This window comes from Salvelinus fontinalis, chromosome 12 (assembly GCF_029448725.1).
Source record: "Salvelinus fontinalis isolate EN_2023a chromosome 12, ASM2944872v1, whole genome shotgun sequence".
Classification (NCBI taxonomy): domain Eukaryota; kingdom Metazoa; phylum Chordata; class Actinopteri; order Salmoniformes; family Salmonidae; genus Salvelinus; species Salvelinus fontinalis.
This window is the reverse complement of record NC_074676.1, coordinates 34852408-34874735: the sequence shown is the minus strand read 5'-3', so window position 1 is coordinate 34874735 and position 22328 is coordinate 34852408. Positions and strand designations below refer to the sequence as shown.

At 43.2% G+C, this 22328-nt stretch overlaps 1 protein-coding gene across 6 annotated transcripts in view; it reads left to right on the top strand.

Annotated features, from left to right (window-relative positions):
- LOC129867235 (transcriptional repressor p66-alpha-like) overlaps nucleotides 1-22328 on the top strand; it is a 35759-nt gene that overhangs the window by 9673 nt on the left and 3758 nt on the right. For 3 of the 6 annotated variants that reach the window (XM_055940508.1, XM_055940509.1, XM_055940504.1), the window contains exons 2-9: nucleotides 12033-12346; nucleotides 14701-14830; nucleotides 14981-15112; nucleotides 16888-16962; nucleotides 20212-20331; nucleotides 20771-20965; nucleotides 21169-21436; nucleotides 21645-22057. In XM_055940508.1, the coding sequence (XP_055796483.1) occupies nucleotides 12039-12346; nucleotides 14701-14830; nucleotides 14981-15112; nucleotides 16888-16962; nucleotides 20212-20331; nucleotides 20771-20965; nucleotides 21169-21436; nucleotides 21645-22057 (1641 nt within the window). In that variant the 5' untranslated portion in view covers nucleotides 12033-12038. Of the gene's footprint in view, nucleotides 1-11177; nucleotides 11359-12032; nucleotides 12347-14700; nucleotides 14831-14980; nucleotides 15113-16887; nucleotides 16963-20211; nucleotides 20332-20770; nucleotides 20966-21168; nucleotides 21437-21644; nucleotides 22058-22328 lie in introns of those variants that run through there. The other 3 variants (XM_055940505.1, XM_055940506.1, XM_055940507.1) reach the window with 3 other exon arrangements.

Here is a 22328-nt window from a genome sequence, read left to right as displayed (position 1 = left end):
AAATGTCAATTTATTTGGCGCGTTTGATTCAGAAAAACACCGGTTCCAACTCGCCCAACATGCCTACAAAGTATCTAATAAGTTACCTGTAAACTTGGTCCAAACTTTTCAAAAAACGTTCCTAAACCAAATTTATGTATCCTAAAACGTAAATAATCAATAAAATTTAAAATTGGAAATACTGTGCTCAATACCGGACAAAAAACAAAGTGAAGCACGTTCCAGGTCGCGTGCACCTGGAGTGACACATGGAAATAACAGGGCTACTTCTTCATTTCTCAAAGGAAAAACATCAACCAATTTCTAAAGACTGACATCTAGTGGAAGCCATAGGAACTACAAGCATATTTCTATTAAAAAGGGATTGCCATAGAAAACTAATGGAAAACAGATTGAGCTCAATTTTATTCCCCCTGGATGGATTGTGCTCGGTTTCGCCTGCCAAATCAGTTCTGTTATACTCACAGACATTATTCAAACCGTTTTAGAAACTTCAGAGGGTTTTCTATCCAAATCTACTAATAATATGCACATCCTAGCTTCTGGGCCTGAGTAGCAGGCAGTTTTCTTTGGGCATGCTTTTCATCCGGACGTGAAAATACTGCCCCCTAGCCCCAAAGAGGTTTTAATAACGCAACCTCTGAGCTACTTTTGAAGCACATGTTGTGCCCTAGAAACTAATACTGTATGTAACATTGTAAAGACATTATTATTATTATTATTATTATAAAAGCTAAAATGTTGATACCAATACCGGTCATTGAAATTACAAAAGTAGCTTTCTACATTGTGTAAAAGCACTATTTTCCTATTGAGATGCATTACATTGAACATTTGATATTGTCGTTTTGGCAATATTATTTTTGCCGTAGTTGGCTGTACCTGCACAAACACGTTTCTTTAAAAACGTCTTGTGATGTCAACATACAAGAGATCTGTCATTCACGCATTGCTATGATCATTGATCTGCTGAAGAAGTTATCACTTCCTTTTTCTGTTACTAGGTGGTTAGCTAGCCAATGAGGTAATATGACTGAACAAAGTGTAAACCAATGGTTAACAATGTGCAAGTAGTGTTAGAACAGCCCATGATCCGTTATAGGAAGGTTTAAAATGTTGCGGCGGTAATATGGATCAGATCTTTTGACCTGGTTGGGCTTGAAGCAAACCGCTTTCGCTGTAGTAATGGTGCAACCATGACCCTATTGAATATGCACTCATTTTTTCCCCTCTAGGGTCACAACGGTACAGCACGTAACAATTATTATCTGGAAGATTTTTTTCCTAGTCACAAAGTGCTCTCAAAATAAAACTTGTGGTCACAGCAAATTTTTCTCACACTTTAGAGCCCTGGTTAGACAGCCATGTTCTTCTGAGTTAAGCTAGGCCTAGTCATTGTTTGCTCGGAGTCAGCACTGACCTATAACCTACTGTAACCCTCCACTTGAAGTTACGGAGAATCTGGGCCCTGTAGTTGACCATAAGCAGGGTAAGCTTAACTTCAATGGAGATGCTACCATTAAAATTCATGACTTCAAGGCAAAACAAGTCTAGTCTAGCTGGTGAGTTTATCCACTGGCTGGTTCATCATGAAGATTAGATGGTTAATGGAATTAGAGGTACAGCTGCTGGTTTTTCATTCTATTTATGATATGAGTTAGGCTGCTCTTAATGTCCCAATGTAGTGCATGCCACGCCGCGATCGGCCTGAATCGTGATTGTAAACACTGTCAACTAGTCCTGTCCTTCTCCGAGACTGGGATTGTGTGTGTGTGTGTGTGTGTGTGTGTGTGTGTGTGTGTGTGTGTGTGTGTGTGTGTGTGTGTGTGTGTGTGTGTATGAGAAGGGGGAGGGGGGCAGTGTTCTTGGTGTTTGTGAGTGATAGTCTGTTCCGTGTGTGTGTCAGTGTGTGCATGTGTGCATTCCTCTGTGGTCACATGTAGGGGTCTGGCTGCACTTCCTGGGCTTTGGCCATGCCGTTCGTCGTCATGTTGCTAAGTGGAATCCAGGTGGAGCCTAACTGGCAGATGCAGGGTTAAAGGCTTCCATTTTGTTAGATAACACCCTAATGGCCTGATCTGTCAGTGGTGTTAAAATGGCAGTACTTAACTCTTGGTGTTCAGTACCGAACCAGTAGGGGCACCTTCTCTGCCTATAGGCTGCCACAACCAATAGGAGAGAGAGAGAGAACAAGGGAGAGTGAGGACGCAGAAGAGCAAGAGTGTTTGTCAGTGTACAGTAGATCTATGGCCAGGCCAGTCACCCCTCCCCCACCACCCAGTCAGCTTGCTCTCTCTCTCTCTGTCTGTCTCTGTCTCTCTCTCTCTCTGTTTAGTACCCATGTACTCAGTTTAGTGAAGCCAGATTAAGCAATGTTTTTTTTTTTGCACAATCAGATATTCCAAAGACAGCACTGGGTTCAGTGGGTTGACTTTCCAGTTTCTTTCAACATTCATTCAGTAATTTGGACTGTCCTTCTCAACCTAAATGTGATCTGTAGTGACCTCAAATGAATAATCAAGCAGAAATTAATTGCGTTAATCAAATCTAGAACGATACATATTTTGAGTCAACGTATCACAGGGAAGAGAAACTAATTGCATGGGAAGGAGATTCATAGCTTTGTGTGCAGCCCATTTTATTGGGCAATATTATACTGTTGTTCCCCTCTCACTGGATCCAATAGAGCCTGTATTCAAAAGCATCCGTGTGCTTTAATAGCCATGTCCAGTCCCTAGGGAAGATCATTACATCCAACATATCAGATAGTAGATGCTAGCCACCTGAGTAAATAGATCAATTGTAATACTCCGTCTCCCTAAAGGACTGCCCATGAAATTAGAATGAGCTCATTGGAGAGTCAAACCAGGTCGTATGTTCTCTATGCTCTCCATCTTGCCTAGTGTATTATGGCCATTGTTTCTAGCAGGAATCGCTGAACATGGAATAATTCACTTCAATTCTAATGGTAAATTGTACATTGGTAAGAAGTCTTCAACAGTACAGGTCTGCAATCAAAACATGAAAGCGAAAAATGGATGGTGTGTGTGTGCAGCTTCATTCTGCTAGCGATCTGGGTGGAAATTGGACGATGCAATAAAAAGCAACACCAATGTTGGTGTGTTTAATATTAATCTGAATGGACACGTGATCAGACTGCTGGGTGGCCTGTTGCTCCCCTGGCTGTCTCTCTCGCTCTCGCTGGCTAGATCTGCCCCAGGCCTTGTTTTCTACCAGGGACCTTAGAGTTCTCGCCATTAATCTCTAGGGAACACAAACCAGTAATCTCTCTCCACTCTCTATCTCTTTGGACATTTTGCATGCAACTCCATTATCAATGTAATGAATCTTGTAGGGATGGGCATTGTACTGATAGTGCAGTTAATTTGATGCTGAGAGCTTTAACGTTATGTACGCTTGCTGGAATCACTATGCAAATGCATGGGTATATATGCAATAGTACAATAAATGAGTACCCTTAACCATTGTCATTATGAGACCTGAGATGATTGTTTGCATTTAGAATGTGTAGATTAACGCTGACTGTTTTTATCAAGACTAATTAAAGCATTCATTTTCTGTCTCTTAAGTTACCATCACCTTCGCAAACAGGTAGCACTTTATAACGTGTTATGTGCTGAGAGTATCAACACAATGACATTGGTTCTCACCCCACTCCCAAATGTGGCTTACAAACTTGAATGGAGGATTGAGATGTGATGGTGTTTAGCTTGCCTGAAATTCATTATTTAGTCAGATCTGTCAGTTCCTTTATTTAACATTACCCTTGCAGGTGTTGATTCAATTGTCAGTCTCCCAAATTCCACTGTATGTTACTGACTGTTACTGGAGTTGCCAGATATTGCCTAATGTCACTCATTGATTCTGTACTGAACAAAAATATAAACGCAACATGCAACAATTTCAACGATTTTACTGAGTTACAGTTCATATAAGGAAATCAGTCAACTGAAATAAATAAATTTGGCCCTAATCTATGGATTTCACATGACTGGACAGGGGCGCAGCCATGGGTGGGCCTGGGAGGGCATAGGCCCACCCACTTGGGAGCCAGGCCCAGCCAATCAGAATGAGTTCTCCCCACAAAAGGGCTTTATTACAGACAGAAATACTCCTCAGTTTCATCAGCTGTCTGGGTGGCTGGTCTCAGACTATCCCGCAGGTGAAGATGCCGGATGTGGAGGTCCTGGGCTGGCGTGGTTACACATGGTCTGCGGTTGTGAGGCCGGTTGAACGTACTGCCAAATTCTCTATCACATTGGAGGTGCCTTATGGTAGAGAAATTAACATTAAATTATCTGGCAATAGCTCTGGTGGACATTCCTGAAGTTAACATGCCAATTGCACGTTACCTTTTGTGTGACAAAACTGCACATTTTAGTGGACTTTCATTGTCCCCAGCACAAGGTGCATCTGTGTAATGATCATGCTGTTTAATCAGCTTCTTGATATGCCATGCCTGTCAGGTGGATGGATTATCTTGGCAAAGGAGAAATGCTCATTAACAGGGATGTAAATAAATGTGTGCACAAAATGAGTGAAATATGCTTTTTGTGTGTGTATGAAATTGCTGTTTTATTTCAGCTCATGAAACGTGGGACCAACACTTTACATGTTGCATTTATATTTTTGTTCAGTATAGATCCATAGTTGGTCCTCTGCCTACAGCAACATAATGATCTCCCATCAATTTCAAAATAAACATGTTTTTTAGTCTGTTGTCCTGGCCAAGTAGTGAAAGAAATCCTGAACTCATATTTTCATGATGAAATGCTTTTAATGTTCTTGCATAGAGGTCACTGACTGAAAGCAATGCCTACACAGTAACACTCTGTTGATTGACACCCGAGTGCTATAGTGAAAAGCACAAATAAATGTAATTATCAATCTGTCCTTGTATGGGCTCTAAGCTCTCTTTCATCATTCCACGCCTCCACTCCTTCCTGCAATCACCTGCTTCCAAAACGCTCTCTCAGCCCCATATCAGTGCAGATGACAGGCTGAAAGACTGATGCAATGTTATTTCCCAGTCACTCCCTCTCGTGTCACTTTGAATGGCAGTGAATGTATAGACTCTTTTACTTTCCTTTTAGTACATGTGTTTTAGCTGTACTCTACTGCTTTTTTTCTGCTATCTGATTTATTTCCCTGTCATCCCAGGGGTTGTCTAATGCAAAATCTCCTGATTTTCTCACATAGATAGACATTGCTTGGTGAAAAGCAAATGAGTTTCAATGGAGTGGTAGGTAGGCTGAGTGTGATGTAACAGTTGAGGACAGACACATATTGTGCGTCTCCATCTTGAACGCACACACGCTGATGTTCTATTTGGTCTCCTCCTTTTGTTGCTTAGAAGCAGGGCCTACAGCACAGTGGATGTTGCATCTTCATGATGCCATCCATCTCCTATGAGACGGCTCTAGCCACCTGCCATGGAGACAGACCCCGACACACTCCGTGATGCACGCCTGAACTACAAACAAGAATAGCTCCCTTAGAGATGACTCCACTGGATGTCATCAGCAGGGAGGACATTGAGGCGGCCATTCTGGCTCCTATGATTCTCATGTAGACTGATACCAAGAGCAATTCTTACGTGCTTGCAATGTGAGCTTGAGGCAGTATGATTGTTTGAAACCTGAATGTTTTACTTCACGTCAAATAATGAGGCAAGTCTTACCTTGCTTCATACTACACTGTATCGTGCCCCTCAGGTCCTGCAGACATTTTTGTCCCTGGTTGCATTCAGGGAGCGCATTCAGTGACCACCAGTCCCTTCCAGGGTCACTGTGTGTTAATGTTTGAGTTCAAATTTTATTTGTCACATACTTCGTAAACAACCGGTGTAGACTAACAGTGAAATGCTTACTTAAGGGTCCTTTTCCAACAATGCAGAGTTGAAGATAAATATAAATAGTGACATGAGGAATGAACACAGTAAATAACAATAATGAGTCAAAATTGCATTGCTATATACAGGGAGTACCACTATTGAGTTGTTGTGCAGGGTTACAAGGTTATACAGTGCATTCGTAAAGTATGTTTTTCTTCCCCTCTAATCCACACACACTACCCCATAATGACAAAGTAAATCAGATTTTTAGAAATGTTTGCAAATTTATAAAAACATAAATTAAAAATTAAATCACATTTACATAAGTATTCAGACCCTTTGCTGTGAGACTTGAAATTTAGCTCAGGTGCATCCTGTTTCCATTGATCATTCTTGATGTTTCTACAACTTGATTTGGAGTCCACCTGTGGTAAATTCAATTGATTGGACATGATTTGGAAAGGCACACACCTGTCTATATAAGGTCCCACAGTAGACAGTGCATGTCAAAGCAAAAACCAAGCCATGAGGTCAAAGGAATTGTCCTTAGAGCTCCGAGACAGGATTGTGTGAAGGCACAGATCAGCATTGAAGGTCCCCAAGAACACAGTGGCCTCATCATTCTTAAATGGAAGAAGTTTGGAACCACCAAGACTCTTCACTTCCTGACATCCCTACCACCGTCATGTCGTCAACAAACTTGATGGTGTTGGAGTCTTGCGTGGCCATCAAGTCGTGGGTGAACGGGGAGTACAGGACGGGGAGTACCTTTTTTATGCTTAGCGTGGCAGATTTGTTGTTGCCTACCCATGCCCCTGGGGGCGACCAGTCAGGATTTCCAGGATCCAGTTGCAGAGGGAGGTGTTCAGTCCCAGGGTCCTGAGCCTGGTGACGAGCTTGGCAGGGACAATGGTGTTGGATGCTTTGCTGTAGTCAGTGAACCACATTCTTAGATGTGTACATTTTTCCAGGTGGGAAAGGGCAGTGTGGAATGCAATAGAGATTCTGTCATCTGTGGATCTGTTGAGCCGTTATGTGAATTGGAGTTAGCTCAGGGTGTCTGAGATGATGGTTTTGATGTGAGCCATGACCAGCCATTCAATGCATTTCATGGCTATAGATGTGAGTGCTTTTGGCAATAGTCATCTAGACAGGTTACCTAGGTGTTCTTGGGCACACGGACTATGAGCTGCTTGAAACAAGTTTATTACAGACTGGGTCAGGGATAGGTTGAAAATGTCAGTGAAGACACTTGTAAACTTGTTAGCGCATCCTGGTATTCCGTCTGGCCCCGCCGGCTTGCGAATGATAACCTGTTTAATGGTCTTACATCGGCTACGGAGCGTGAGAGCACACAGTCGTACAGAACAGCTGGTGCGCTCATGCATGGTTGTTGTTTCCCTCAACACTAGCATAAAGGCATTTAGCTTGTCTGGTAGGCTCACATTGCTGGGCAGCTCACTGCTGGCTTTACCTTTGTAATCCATGAGAGTTTGCAAGCCCTGCCACATCCGTCAGCGCCGGCGTTGTAGGATTTGATCTTAGTTCTGTATTGATGCTTTGCCTGTATTGACGCTTTGCCTGTTTGATTGCTCGTGGGAGGTCGTAGCGGGATTTCTTAAGCTTCCGGATCGTGAAGAGCTGTGTGCTCTGTGGTTTATGCATGCTCCACCCCCTTCAGCTGGATGCCCTTTGTGCTCATTGATGGGTACAAACAGGGCACATCTGTCCTTGTTATGTTGCAGAGCTCCGTCCCTATCCTCTTAGCTCAACAGTGTTTCACCCACCATTTTATAGGCCGGGTGCCCTGCTCCCAGCCCCACCTACATTTTGCATTAATGTTTTGATTGAAATGTGATCTGCAATAGGCAGTGGATGTTGCTTTGAGGGTCTTTTTGCCCCTCCCACCTTGAAAATAGCCACATTTTTGTGAACACTGATCAGATGTGGAGGATCACAGTAAAGGGATGTTCAGGACCAGTAAATCTCAGTGGTAATATAGTCACTGAGTGGGAGAAAAATGCTGAGTTGGACATTTTCATCAGCCTGGCCAAGTTGTTCTTGTCATGTTAGAGAATTTTAGAGTTTGAGTTCCTATTCTGTCAGAGGACCATTGGAGGCTGTTTACTTTAGCCTACTTCAGTGCTAGGAGTGGCTGGGATTGATATCCTGGTGTGCATGTATGTGCGGCTATCAATTACTCAAAATTAACTCTGGGACAGTTGTGGAATGATAGATCCCAAATTCATACAACCGCTAGGCCTACGCTACATATATATTTTTTGAAACGAGGCTGATGCAACAGATCAGAACGTTTTAGCTTAATGTTGATTAAATATTATTTCTCCACATTATAAGCGCAGCAATTCGCACAAGGCAGCTACGTGCGTGAATGTTCATTCCGTAATGCTGTTAGTGGAAAAACACTTGTCAGAAGCGCACCGCACATGGGAGAGGTTTTTTGACACAGAGATGAAAATATCCGGGGACATCAAAAGATTCAACAACTAGCATGGGTTGCTAATATGATTAGGATTGTGTCTTTTGGCTACTGGACAATTATAGAAATTGAGGGAAATAGGCTAATGGTTTCAATGGCATATGGTAGTCTTTATAAAATTGCATTCACGGTTGGTCGTATTTTGGCTAGGCTACTTTGAAGCGAGGTAAAGATACCTCAAGATATAGTTCAGGTTTCAAACAATTAAATATATTTTCAAAATGCGTACTGCATCCAGCTCATTGCAAGTGGTGTGTGACGCGCTGAAGCCAGCCTACCGTTATATGCACTGGAATTGGAAGTGCACTTCAGTTGCCAGTTGAGAAATAAAGATAGTAGCTCTTTTTTAATGATGGCTATCAAAACTGTTTTTAATATTAGATGATATTTAGAATTGTTGTGCAATGATTGGGCTTATAAAACATATTACCTCAACTACCTCGTACCCTTGCACATTGACTCAGTACCGGTAGTGATTATGTTAGGTCAGTACCTAGTCACAGAAAAACACAGCCATTTTTCCAGCCAAAGAGAGGAGTCACAAAAAAACAGAATTAGAGAAAATTAATCACTAACCTTTGATGATCATCAGATGACACTCATAGGACTTCATGTTATACAATACATGTATGTTTTGTTCGATAAAGTTCATATTTATATCCAAAAATCTTAAGTTTACATTGGCGCGTTATGTTCAGTAATGTTTTGCCTCCAAAACATCCGGTGATTTTGCAGAGAGCCACATCAATTTACAGAAATACTCATAATAAACATTGATAAAAGATACAAGTGTTATACATGGAACTTCAGATAAACTTCTCCTTACTGTAACCGCTGTGTCAGATTTAAAAAATTTTTTACGGAAAAAGCACACCATGCAATAATCTGAGTGCGGCGCTCAGACACAAAAACAAGCCATACAGGTACCGCCATGTTGTGGAGTCAACAGAAGTCAGAAATAGCATTATAAATATTCACTTACCTTTGATCTTCATCAGAATGCACTCCCAGGATTCCCAGTTCCACAATAAATGTTTGTTTTGTTCGATAAAGTCCATAATTTATGTCCAAAATACCTCCTTTTTGTTAGCGTGTTTAGTTCAAAAATCCAAATTCATGACGCGCAGGCCAGACAAAAAGTCAAAAAATTCCATTACAGTTCGTAGAAACATGTCAAACGATGTATAGAATCAATTTTTAGGATGTTTTTAACATAAATCTTCAATAATGTTTCAACCGGAGAATTAATTTGTCTTTAGAAACGAAAAGGAACGCAGCTACTTCTCACGGGGGTGCGCCTGAGTGAGCTCATGGCACTCTGCCAGACACCTGGTTGAAACGGCTCTCATTCCCTCATCCTTCACAGTAGAAGCCTGAAACAAAGTTCTAAAGACTGTTGACATCTAAAGGAAGCCCCAGGAAGTGCAATATGACCCCATAGACACTGTATATTGGATAGGCAAACCTCAGATTTCCCACTTCCTGGTTGGATTTTTTCACAGGTTTCTGCCTGCCATATGAGTTCTGTCATACTCAGACATCATTCAAACAGTTTTAGAAACTTCAGAGTGTTTTCTATCCAAATCTACTAATAATATGCATATCTTAGCTTCTGGGACTGAGTAGCAGGCAGTTTACTCTGGGCACCTTATTCATCCAAGCTACATAATACTGCCCCAGCCATAAGAAGTTAACCAGTAATGACATCATTAACTGACCATAGTCAATTGGCTGATGCAATAGATACTCTTTAGGAGAGACGTGAGAGAGACTGAATAAGTGAATTAATAAAGTTTTTGGTGGCAATCATCTTTAAAATCAACATATTTTGTGTTATGGTTTGCATATTATCCTAAACAAAGTACTAGGGTAGTCAATTGATGTTAGCTTTCACTGTCAGCTAGCATAGCAAGGAAAGTTGAAAAAGCTGGAAGTTACCGGTGTCTTCTTGCATTGTAAAGTGGTCTAGCCTGTATGGACATTGTTTTGCGAACAGTTTCAACATTTCTACATGCTATGTCACATAATTCAAGTTTGTTAACTTCTGTGCAAAACATTTTAGCGGCCCCCCTCTTGACAGCGGAGTGACTCTTTAGTTTTAGAGTTAATTTCCTGCAATTCTACTCATTTTGCCATGGGCCGTAGAGAACATTTTGCATTTTTCAAGCAAGTTGGCTACAATTCTACACATTTTGCCATGGGGCGGATATAATTTAAAAAATGAATTGTATAACTAATTTCCTGCAATTCTACACATTTTGGAATAAGGTGGAGAGAAATTATGGTTTTTAATGATATCTGAGTGAGTGATTAATAAAATCAATGGGGATTGATTGGTAATTCGACCATGATTACAAGTTTAGATTAAACATGTTTAGCTGACATGGGCTAAATGAGTGACTGTCAATGACTGACATAAAAAGAGAAACTGCTGATGCACAATAACATTTCAAAATTGCTCCTTGTGTATTCTACTATTCTAACTCTCAACATTAAGTTGAGACCTCAACTGAGTTGGTGCCTTTCTGTTTTTCTGAATGAGTCCGTATTTCTTCGGTGCGATGATCATTGGCAATCAGTGTTTTAAATGGTTGGATCTACACCAAAATAAAGTTACAATCTCAGTTTCCATTTGACTTTATATATGCTACATGGATTTCTATTGATGGTGATCGATTCGGTGATTTAGATTTTTTTGTGTCCTCAGTTGTCTGTGTAAAAGTTTCAGTGGCCTTTTCTCTGGCAGGCATTTGTGTTTTGGAATCCAGGCGACGCTGTCTCCCTCCCTCCCCAGTTGCAGGCGGCTGTGGCCTCTCCCGCTGCCAGTTGGTCTCTCCAGGGATTAAAACCACAGACCGGTTTAAACCAGTTCTCAGGGAAGTGCTTTATGTCTCCCATGGAATCTTGGGAAGGGTCATGTGGAGCTCTACTCTGATGTCACAGTGGATGAAAAAGACCTTGAGTCAGCAGCTTTCTTTATCTGATGGGAGAAGTGTGTACACAGGTATACAGTGGCTGCCCCAATGATTGTTTAGAACCTCTATAAGGGGAGAGATGAGGCAATTATATTTAAAAGTCAGACCGTTTGAATGGAGATAAGAGTAGGTTTCCCTGTACCTCAACTCTAGTCCAGAACGCACACACTTTCGAGGTCACACTGAACTCTGATTCTTGTTTCAATTCATAACCTGCGTTTGTGTGTCTGTGAGATATTTGCATGTCTGTTTGAGTGATGCGTTATCCATGGTGCGGTGTAATAGTTGTAGGTGAAGCTGGTGTTTTGAGCTGAGTGGGTCTCCCTTCTACACTGTCTATTATGGTAATGAGAGGGGGAATTGGGTCAGCATCTGGGGAACAGGCACTCAGAGACAGGTCTGTGTTGCAGTCAGGTCAGTCAGACAGAGAGCAACCCTCCCCAGTACAGCTGGAGGAATTAATACCCGGCCTGCTACCACAGTCCACAGTCCACACTCCACTGATATGGTGCCCTGGTGGGCATTTAGGTTTGATTTGTGCTGTTTTCATTGTTTGTATTGCATGACCACACTCCTCAATATCAGCCAGTGTTGAACTTCCAACTCATTTTGAGGTTGTGCTTCATTACTAAAACTATGCTGTCCACAGACACTGACCTGTGTGTTTATCCATATCTCTAACCCCCGTCTCTCTCTATCCCAGGCAGTGATGTCGGAGGAGGCGGTGCGTCAGACGCGCAGCCGGAAGCGGGCCCTGGAGAGGGACGTGGTTGCCCCTGGCAGCCCTGGATGGGAGCTGGACAGTAAGAAGGTAAAGCTGGAGAACTGTGACCTGCTACCTGCAGCAGATGGACCTATAGCTCTAGTGGCTGTGGGTGGAGGAGGAGATGTGGTGAAGACTGAGCAGACAGCCAAGGTGGCCAGCATGAGCATCCTGAAGACCGGTGAGGTTAAGGCTACCATCAAAGTGGAGGTGCAGACTGGGGACAGGCCTGTAGATATGAGCACATCCAAGAGGTGAAACAAACTGATTACACACACACACTGTGGTAGCCTACACTATCTGGCTGTAAATTTGAACCAGTCCTAACTGAACTGCGGTGCCCTCAGACACTGTCTCTTTTTGTTAATAGTATTACCGTCACACTCTAGATTTACATTTCATTTTCGAATGTTGCTCTAAATTGTTATTTTTCCCATCTGGCCTGTGGTGCATGTTTACAATATGATGGGTTGTCTCTGAGTCTGTACAGGGTCTATTTAGGTGATTAGATTATTCTACTGCTTTGTTTTGACTGGAAAGGGACATTTGCTTGACAACTACTGTGTGTGTGTTCGAACTGTCTGCACTAGCTAGCGAGTGGGCTTCTCACACAGGAAGTGCATGTCTGTACTCCCTCGGTTCTGGGTGGCCTGCCTCCATTTTGAAAAGTTTGAGGCTCCGGCTGACTGCTTCCATTTTCTCCAGCACCTGAACTCTGCCTCACTTCACACAAAATGAAGGTCACAAACTGTCACAAACTGGTTCCAGCTGGCCATTGCCATGGTTTCCACACTGGAGATTGGAAGAAGCAGTTGGGGGAAGGAGGGGCTGTTGTTGGGTGTGTCACATGACCAGGGGAGGGAAATGCCTGATGTCACGCGTTCTCTAAACTCGGTAGAGTGATTAATATACACTAGAGGTGAGGGCAGTAGTGAGAAAGGAAGCTAGCCTCCAAGGAACGACCTTTTATGTACTGCAGAAGTTTCCCCTTGTCACCTTTGCATCACCCTAAGCCTGTACTGCTAAAGTAAAAAAAAAAATTTTTTTTTATTGAACTTGTAGTGTTTGCGCTGTAGAGGAGATCTAGCATTTTGATCCAACTGTTTTCATAAACAGGGTGCGAAGGCTAGAATAAGCATTGCATTCCACTGTCATTGAATTATAAATATATTTTAAAAAACACTATTTTGGCCAGATAGACCTTAATGGACTAGCTAGAGAGAACTGTTGATGACGTTTCTGTCCAGTTTCATGAGTAGTGGTTTGAAGGAATGCACTTTTTCTACCTGATACTTTGCTCCCACGAGTTTACTAATTCAGTGGGAGTCAATACTGCAGAGTATTTCAGAGAAGCAGTAGCTAGTAGAAACAGAAGCAGTGGGGTTCTGGATCTTATGTAACCAGGTACGTGGCTTTTGTTTATGCTTGTCTAATCAGCTTTCAGGGTGGAGCAGATCGCCTTGTCACCACAGATAATAACCCTCACTTTGCCCATTGCCAGGGCTAAGAGTTTCTCCTAGTTAGGTCACTGTGTGTGTGTCTGGGGGGCCTCCCTATCCATCCGTTTACTCTTTGCCCAATGTGGTCCCTTGCTTTACATGGCCCCTGTATAACCAGCTGTGGATGGTGTGAATGTGAATCATAGCTACTGTATTTCCTTCTGCCTCCCCTCTAAACTGAACCAGGCGTCAGCCCTGTTACCACAGTAGGGATCTGGGATGTTTTGCACCAACCAGGGAGACTGTGCCCTTGTTGAGTGCCCTACACTCTGCACCGTAGCCCAAGACACACGGTCAGTAAATGAGTGAGTGAGAGTGAATACAATAGGCTGGGTCCTAGCCACGTTCCCCTCTCCCCTCCCCCACCCCTCTCGCTTTCCCCTCCAGTGTCTCCTGTAGGCCTCTGCGACTCTGATGTCAGTAGCTGGGAGGGGTGGGTTCCTGACGTACCGGGCCTCAGGCACAGCTACTGTCCCTAACAAGAGTCACCAACCCCACCCCTCCCCACCCACAGGGTACGAGCGGGACGCCTGCTGTGTTGGGGGGGGGGGGGGGAAGCATTCCATCTTCGTTGGCCTCTCTGTCACAGGCTCCACACTACATACTGCTGCTCCCCTTTGTCCTCCTCAGGCTGGAGGAAACAACAGCTAGCTACAGCCATGGAGGAAGCAATGAGGCCAGATGTAATCTCCCAGGCTGGACCTACAACTTGGTCATAAACTCACTACTTTTGGCCCAAGTTTCTGACACTACCATACCAGTGAAAAGATATGAAGAGGAAGGCTCTTATTCAGACCCACTATGATGGGTCTATGAATCTCAGATCGACTTTGGTGTCCCAACACTATCCACTCACTCGTAGATCACTGAAAAGTTATAATTTACCGCCCTCTACTGGACGAATGCTGATTCTGTCTGTTTGCATACTGGCCATTGTGGCCATCATTTGTAATATGATTTAATGAATGTTGTATGATCACGCACAAATTAATGTGTGAGGAGAGGGGGTTTGTCTTTCCATATCATCTTTGCTTTCCATGTCTTATTTTTTTCCTACTAGTAAAGTCGAGTTTAGGTATTTCGTTTTTGTTTTTTCTCTCTTCTCTCAGTGACGTAAAGAAAGAGAGGCAGCCCCTGTCACCAAACAATGATGTCATAGTGTTGTCAGACAACGAGCTGTCCATCCCCGTCATGAACGGCCTGAACTACTACAAAAAGACAGACACTGACCTGCTCAGGGTACGAACACACACACACACACACACACACACACACACAGAGAGAACGACTTCTCTTTGTGCTACTCCCAATGTGTCTTCATCCATCATGGATGCAAATCAATTCGAATGTAATTTTGTGTATGATCCCCTGCTGTCTTCCCTTGTGTAGAAGAGCAGCCCAGATGAGAGGGAGCGCATCATCAAACAGTTGAAGGAGGAGCTGAGACTACAGGAGGCCAAGCTGGTGCTGCTGAAGAAACTACGACACAGCCAGATCCAGAAGGAGAGCACTGTACAGAAGGTATCTAAACACACACGTACACACACATACAGTGCATTCAGAAAGTATTCAGACCCCTTTACTTTTTCAAAATGTTCTTACGTTATAGCCTTATTCTAAAATGAATTACATTTATTTTTTTCCCTCAATCTACACACAATACTGCATAATGACAAAGCCAGAATTGGTTTTTAGAAATGTTTGCAAATGTATAAAAACAAAAACAAAAATACCTTATTTACTTTAGTATTCAGACCCTTTGCTATGAGACTCGTAATTGAGCTCAGGTGCATCCTGTTTCCATTGATCATCCTTGAGATGTTTTTACAACTTGATTGGAGTCCACCTGTAGTAAATTCAATTGATTGGACATGATATGGAAAGGCACACCTGTCTATATAAGGTAGGACAGTTGACAGTGCATGTCAGAGCAAAAACCAAGCCATGAGGTTGAAGGAATTGTCCGTAGAGCTCCGAGACAGGATTGTGTCGAGGCACAGATCTGGGGAAGGGTACCAAAAAAGTTTTACAGCATTGAAGGCCCCCAAGAACACAGTGGCCTCCATCATTCTTAAATGGAAGAAGTTTGGAACCACCATACTCTTCCTAACAAACTCTTCCTAACAGGCCGCCCGGCCAAACTGAGCAATCTGGGGAGAAGTGCCTTGGTCAGGGACGTGACCAAGAACCTGATGGGCGCTTTGACAGAGCTCCAGAGTTCCTTTGTGGAGATGGGAGAACCTTCCAGAAGGACAACCATTTCTGCAGCACCACCAATCAGGCCTTTTATGGTGACCAGACGGAAGTCACTTCTGAGTAAAAGGCAAATGACAGCCCTTTTGGAGTTTGCCAAAAGGCACCTAAAGACTCAGACCATGAGAAACAAGATTCTCTGGTCTGATGAAACCAAGATTGAACTCTTTGGCCTGAATGCCAAGCGTCACGTATGGAGAACCTGGCACCATCCCTACAGTGAAGCATGGTGGTGATGGTGGCAGCATCATGCTGTGGGAATGTTTTTCAGTGGCAGGGGCTGGGAGACTAGTCAGGATCAGGACAAAGATGAACGGAGCAAAGTACAGAGATTCTTGATGACAACCTGCTCAGGACCTCAGACTGGGGGGAAGGTTCACCTTCCAACAGGACAACGACCCTAAGCACACAGCCAAGACAACGCAGGAGTGGCTTCGGGACAAGTCTCAATGTCCTTGAGTGGCCCAGCCAGAGCTCAGACTTGAACCCGATCAAACATCTCTGGAGAGACCTGAAGATAGCTGTGCAGAAACGCTCCCCATTCAACCTGACAATGCTTGAGAGGATCTGCAGAGAGGAATGGGAGAAACTCCCAAAATACAGGTGTGTCATACCCAAGAAGACTTGAGGCTGTAATTGCTGCCAAAGGTGTTTCAACAAAGTACTGAGTAAAAGGTCTGGATACTTATGTAAATATTATATTTGTTTGTTTTATTTTATAAATGTGCAAAAATGTCTAAACCTGTTTTTGCTTTGTCATTATGGGGTATTGTGTTTAGATTGATAAGGGGGGGATAACTATTTAATCAATTTTAGAATTAGGCTGTAACGTAACAAAAAGTGGAAAAGGTCAAGTGGTCTGAATACCAAATGCACTGGATGCACACACACACATGCATGCGCACACATACTCACACACGTATGCAAGCACGCGCGCGCACACAGGTACAGACTCACACGCACAAAGCTTGCCATCAATTGTCTGGTCTCACTCACTCTTTCTCTTCTCTCTTTCACTCACTCTCTCTTCCTCTGTTCTCCAGCCAACCTCTGGCTCTGTGGCCACTCCTCCACCTCTGGTCAGAGGCAGCATCGCATCAGGCAAAGGACCACTACAGGTACAGACAGCTACTGCTCACCGCTACTATGCTATACAAGTCATTACATCACTGCTATTATCAGAATCACCTTTTTTTCCCTTATTATTATTATTATTATTATTATTATTTTTTTTTTTTACATATACCCAGAATTTACCTTAGTGTGGTGCTGCCAGCAATAGACAATATACAAACAGAATAGAGACATGAGTCTACTTGGACATCATACACAATATCCACCCCAAAGGACATTTACCCTGCCCCCACCCAATGGACATTTATCATGCTGAATAGCCACCCCTAGTCAGACCACTGCTCCCCCTGGACTTCCTACCCCCCCCCCCCCCCCGCTTCTACCCCTATAGACGTTCCCACCCCCCTCAACTGACATTTTCACTGCCCCCACCCCAATGGTAATTTATCATGTTAGTTGTAAATATGTATGTTTATTATTTATTTTACTGTTTCATTCACTTCCCATTTGACCTGCACTGTTGAAGCTTAAGATTTTCATTGTACCCTGCATTCACATCTGCAACCCTGTGCATGTGACTTATAAACTGTCTCTCTAAACATAACTCTGGAGTATAGGCTGATTACAGTCGGAATATACAATTTACAGAGGGGATATATCTATCTATAAACTGTGTGGTTCGAGCTTGAATGCTGATTGGCTGGAAGCCATGGTATATCAGACAGTATACCACGGGTATGACAAAACATGTATTTTTACTGCCCTAATTACATTGGTAACCAGTTTATAATAGCAATAAGGCATCACGGGGGTTTGTGGTATATGGCCAATATACCATGGCTAAGGGTTGTGCATAAGAACAGCCCTTTGGCGTGGCATATTGGCCATATACCACACTCCCTCGTGCCTTATTGCTTTAATAAGCAAAGGGAGGGATGTACAGCACATTCACACTCCTTTTAATTGTATATCAGTGTATCCATTCAACCACTAAGCACATTCAAGCTCTCTGTACTAGCTTGTTATCAGTGTGTCTGTTCAACCGTGCTGTCAGAAGTAATCACTTGCATCTTGCTGGGACACTACAGCTAATGTGACATGGCTCTGTTTTGCCTCTACCCGATATGTCTTGACAGAATGATTGATTGAATATGATGTGAAAGGGACTGGCCACTTGCCAGCAAATGTCAACAGTGATCATGTGGTATCATCACAAGATGCTTTCATGGTCAAATCTAATTTCCATTCAATCATGATTTACCTAAACGTCTGAATTACATGTGGATCTTGCGTTAGGAGTCAACCCTCATAGTATGGGTTGATCATGTGGTCACTTTAATAATGTTTACATACTGTTTTACCCATTTCATCTATGTATATACGTTATTCTAGTCAAGGCCAATACTATTCAAGTATTTCTGTATATGTAAATATACAGCATATATATATATATATATACTATTCTATCCTACATATTCTTCAGATATACTGCATTTTCTATCAATATACTGTCCATAATGCTTATACATCCTATCATATATCTATATATACAGTACCAGTCAAAGGTTTGGCACACCTACTCATTCCATGGTTTTTCTTTATTGTTACTATTTTCTACATTGTAGAATAATATTGAAGACATCAAAACTATGAAATAACACATGGAATCATGTAGTAACCAAAAAAGTGTTAAACAAATCAAAATATATTTGAGATTCTTCAAAGTAGCCAACCTTTGTCTTGATGACAGCTTTGCACACTCTTGGCATTCTTTCAACCAGCTTCATGAGGTAGTCACCTTGAATGCATTTGAATTTACAGGTGTCTTGTTAAAAGTTAATTGGTGGAATTTCTTTCCTCAATGCATTTGAGCCAATCAGTTGTGTTGTGACAAGGTAGGGGTGGTATACAGACGATTTGGTAAAAGGCCAAGTCCATATTATGGCAAGAACAGCTCAAATAAGCAAAGATAAACAACAGTCCATCATTACTTTAAGACATGAAGGTCAGTTAATCCGTAAAATTAAGAACTTTGTAAGTTTCTTAAAGTGCAGTCGCAAAAACCATCAAGTGCTATGATGAAACTGGCTCTCTTGAGGACCGCCACAGGAAAGGAAGAACCAGAGTTACCTCTGCTGCGGAGTACATTAGAGTTACCAGCCTCAGAAATTGCAGCTCAAATAAATGCTTCAGAGTTCAAGTAACAGACACATCTCAACATCAACTGTTCAGAGGAGACTCCGTGAATCAGGCCTTCATGGTCGAATTTCTGCAAAGATACCCCTACTAAAGGACACAAATAATAAGAAGAGACTTGCTTGGGCGAAGAAACATGAGCGATGGGCATTAGACTGGTGGAAATCTGTCCTTTGGTCTGATGAGTCCAAATTGGAGATTTTTGGTTCCAACCACCGTGTCTTTGTCAGACGAAGAGTAGGTGAACGGATGATCTCCATGTGTGGTTCCCACCGTGAAGCATGGAGGAGGTGTGATGGTACTTTGCTGCTGACACTGTCTGTGACCTATTTAGAATTTAAGGCACATTTAACCAGCATGGCTACAACCGCATTCTGCAGTGAAACGCCATCCCATCTGGTTTGGACTTAGTGGGGGACTATCATTTGTTTTTCATCAGGACAAACACCTCCAGGCTGTGTAAGGGCTATTTGACCAAGAAGGAGAGTGATGGAGTGCTGCATCAGATGACCTGGCCTCCACAATCACCTGACCTCAACCCAATTGAGATGAGTAGGACTGCGGAGTGAAGGAAAAGCACCCAACAAGTGCTCAGCATATGTGGGAACACCTTCAAGACTGTTGGAAAAGCATTCCAGGTGAAGCTGGTTGAGAGAATGCCAAGAGTGTGCAAAGCTGGCAAAGGGTGGCTACTTTGAAGAATCTAAAATATAACATATTCTGATTGAAAACATTTTTTTTGTTACTATACGATTCCATAGGTGTTATTTCATAATTTTGATGTCACTTATTCTACAATGTAAAAATAAAGAAAAACCCTTGAATGGGTTGGCGTGTCCAAACTTTGACTGGTACTGGATGTATACACACACGCGCACACACTTTGGACTCCGATATTGCTCGTCCTAATATTTCTTAATTCCATTATTTTACTTTTAGATTAATGTGTATTGTTCGATATTTCTGCACAGTTGGGAGCTAGGAACACAAGCATATCGCTTCACCCGCAATTACATATGCTAAATGTTTGTGTATGCGATCAATAAAATTTGATTTGGTTGTGTAAAGTTTAAACCCTGGTGTCGTTTTGTGTCCAGGTGTCGTCAGGCCGTAGCTCAGGCATAGTGATCCCTCCTCCATTAGTCCGGGGTGGGCAGCATGTCCCGTCCAAACAGAACTCCCAGACTGTCATGCCACCCCTCGTCAGAGGGGCACAGGTACTTTATACTCTGGTGCTTACTGTTTAAATGTATTTTATTGTTGTCTTGTGCAATGTGACTTATTAATATGAATTCTACATCAGTGTATTTTTTCATAATGTTTTTCTGCTACTTTCATGCTGTAAAACACATTATTCCTTGGCAGTGAACTCTCTAAGTAATAGACTAAATGCACAATACTAGTTGGTTCTACACGCAGTGTGCTTGTCAGTCTTTTCCAGTAAATTCATTTTACAATGATATGGATATTGACATATTTTCTCTCAATGTCCTTTCAATTCAATGGGCTTTGGGCAGTGAGAAGACACAAAACAATATCAACTAAAAACAACTAGAAATCAACAGTAAACATTACACTCTCCTCTCTGTCCCTCTCCCTGTGTGTGACTCCACTCCCTTATGTCCTGCGCTGTGTGTGTGTGTGTAACATTGTCAGCCCATTGCGGTGTCTCCCCAGCAGATCGCGTCCTTGCGGCAGCAGCAGCACTCTGGGTCGGGCCCCCCTCCCCTGCTGCTGGCCCCCAGGGCCTCGGTCCCCAATGTCCAGGTGCAGGGCCAGAGGGTCATCCAGCAGGGCCTTATCAGGGTGGCCAATGTCCCCAACACCAACGTCCTGGTCAACATACCACAGGTCAGAACACACACTATCACCCAGGTCAGTCAGAAACATTACTACATTACTGCCAGGTCACCAACATACTGGCCAGCATCTTACATTAAGTCATCTTCCAAAAAGCACATTTCAGAAATGCATCCCCACAGTGTTGGACTCCCAACAGCACTATTTCTTAATCTAATTTCATCCTGACTAGTGAGTGTGTCTCTGTTTCCCAGGGCTCTCAGAAGGGCTCATCTGTGACATCTCAGACCGGGATGGGCAGTGGCGTGTCCACGGTCCAGGCCAACGAGTCCCCGGCTGCTCGCCAGGCGGCCGCCAAGCTGGCGTTGCGTAAGCAACTGGAGAAGACACTGCTGGAGATCCCTCCTCCCAAACCTCCCGCCCCCGAGCGCAACTTCCTGCCATCAGCAGCCAACAACGAGTTCATCTACCTGATGGGCCTGGAGGAGGTGGTGCAGAACCTGCTGGACACACTGGGACGGGGTGGGTTTATACTTTTATTCAAAAATATTGATTCCTTGCGTCAGCATAAGGTCTTTATGGTGGTAGTAGTAATCTTAGCTAATCTCTTACAGTGAGTTCTTTGTTGGCTGCCATGGATTCTTCTCATTCTAGCACCTTGCTCTATTTGAAAAGTACTGGCCTAAGGTACATAATACTGACATGTCATTTTTCGGTATTTCACTCTCAGGCAAGAAACAGGGTCAATCAGTGGCCCCGGTGACCCCCATCCCTATGGAGCCGCACACCTGCGCCCAGTGCAAGACGGATTTCACGTCGCGCTGGCGCTCGGAGAAGAGCGGCCCTGTCCTGTGCGACCAGTGCATGTCGTCCAACCTGAAGAAGGCCCTGAAGGCGCAGCACACCAACCGTCTGAAGGCGGCCTTCGTCAAGGCCCTGCAGCAGGAGCAGGAGATAGAGCAGCGGATCCTCCAGCAGGCTGCCTCTCCCGTCTCCAAAATGCCCTCTTCTTCCTCAAGGATGAAGAGTGAACAGCAGCAGCATGTGCTGGTGTCTCAACAGTACAAGCAGGCGAGAGCCCAGCTCCAGCTCCAGCAGCATAGAGGCACGCCTATGGCCCGCCACCACTCCTCCATCAAGCAGGTCAGCAGTGGGACACAACACAAACGCTACACGCCAGTGGTGTAAAAATACTTTCAAGTACTACTTAAGTAGTTTTTTGGGGTATCTGTACTTCACTATTTATAACAACTGTTACTTCACTACATTCCTAAAAAAAAGTATGTACATTTTCCCTTCAACCAAAAAGTACTCGTTACATTTTAAATGCTTAGCAGGAAAATAAAATGTCCTAATTCACACACTTATCAAGAGAACATCAGCGGTCATCCCTACTGCCTCTGGTCACTAAACA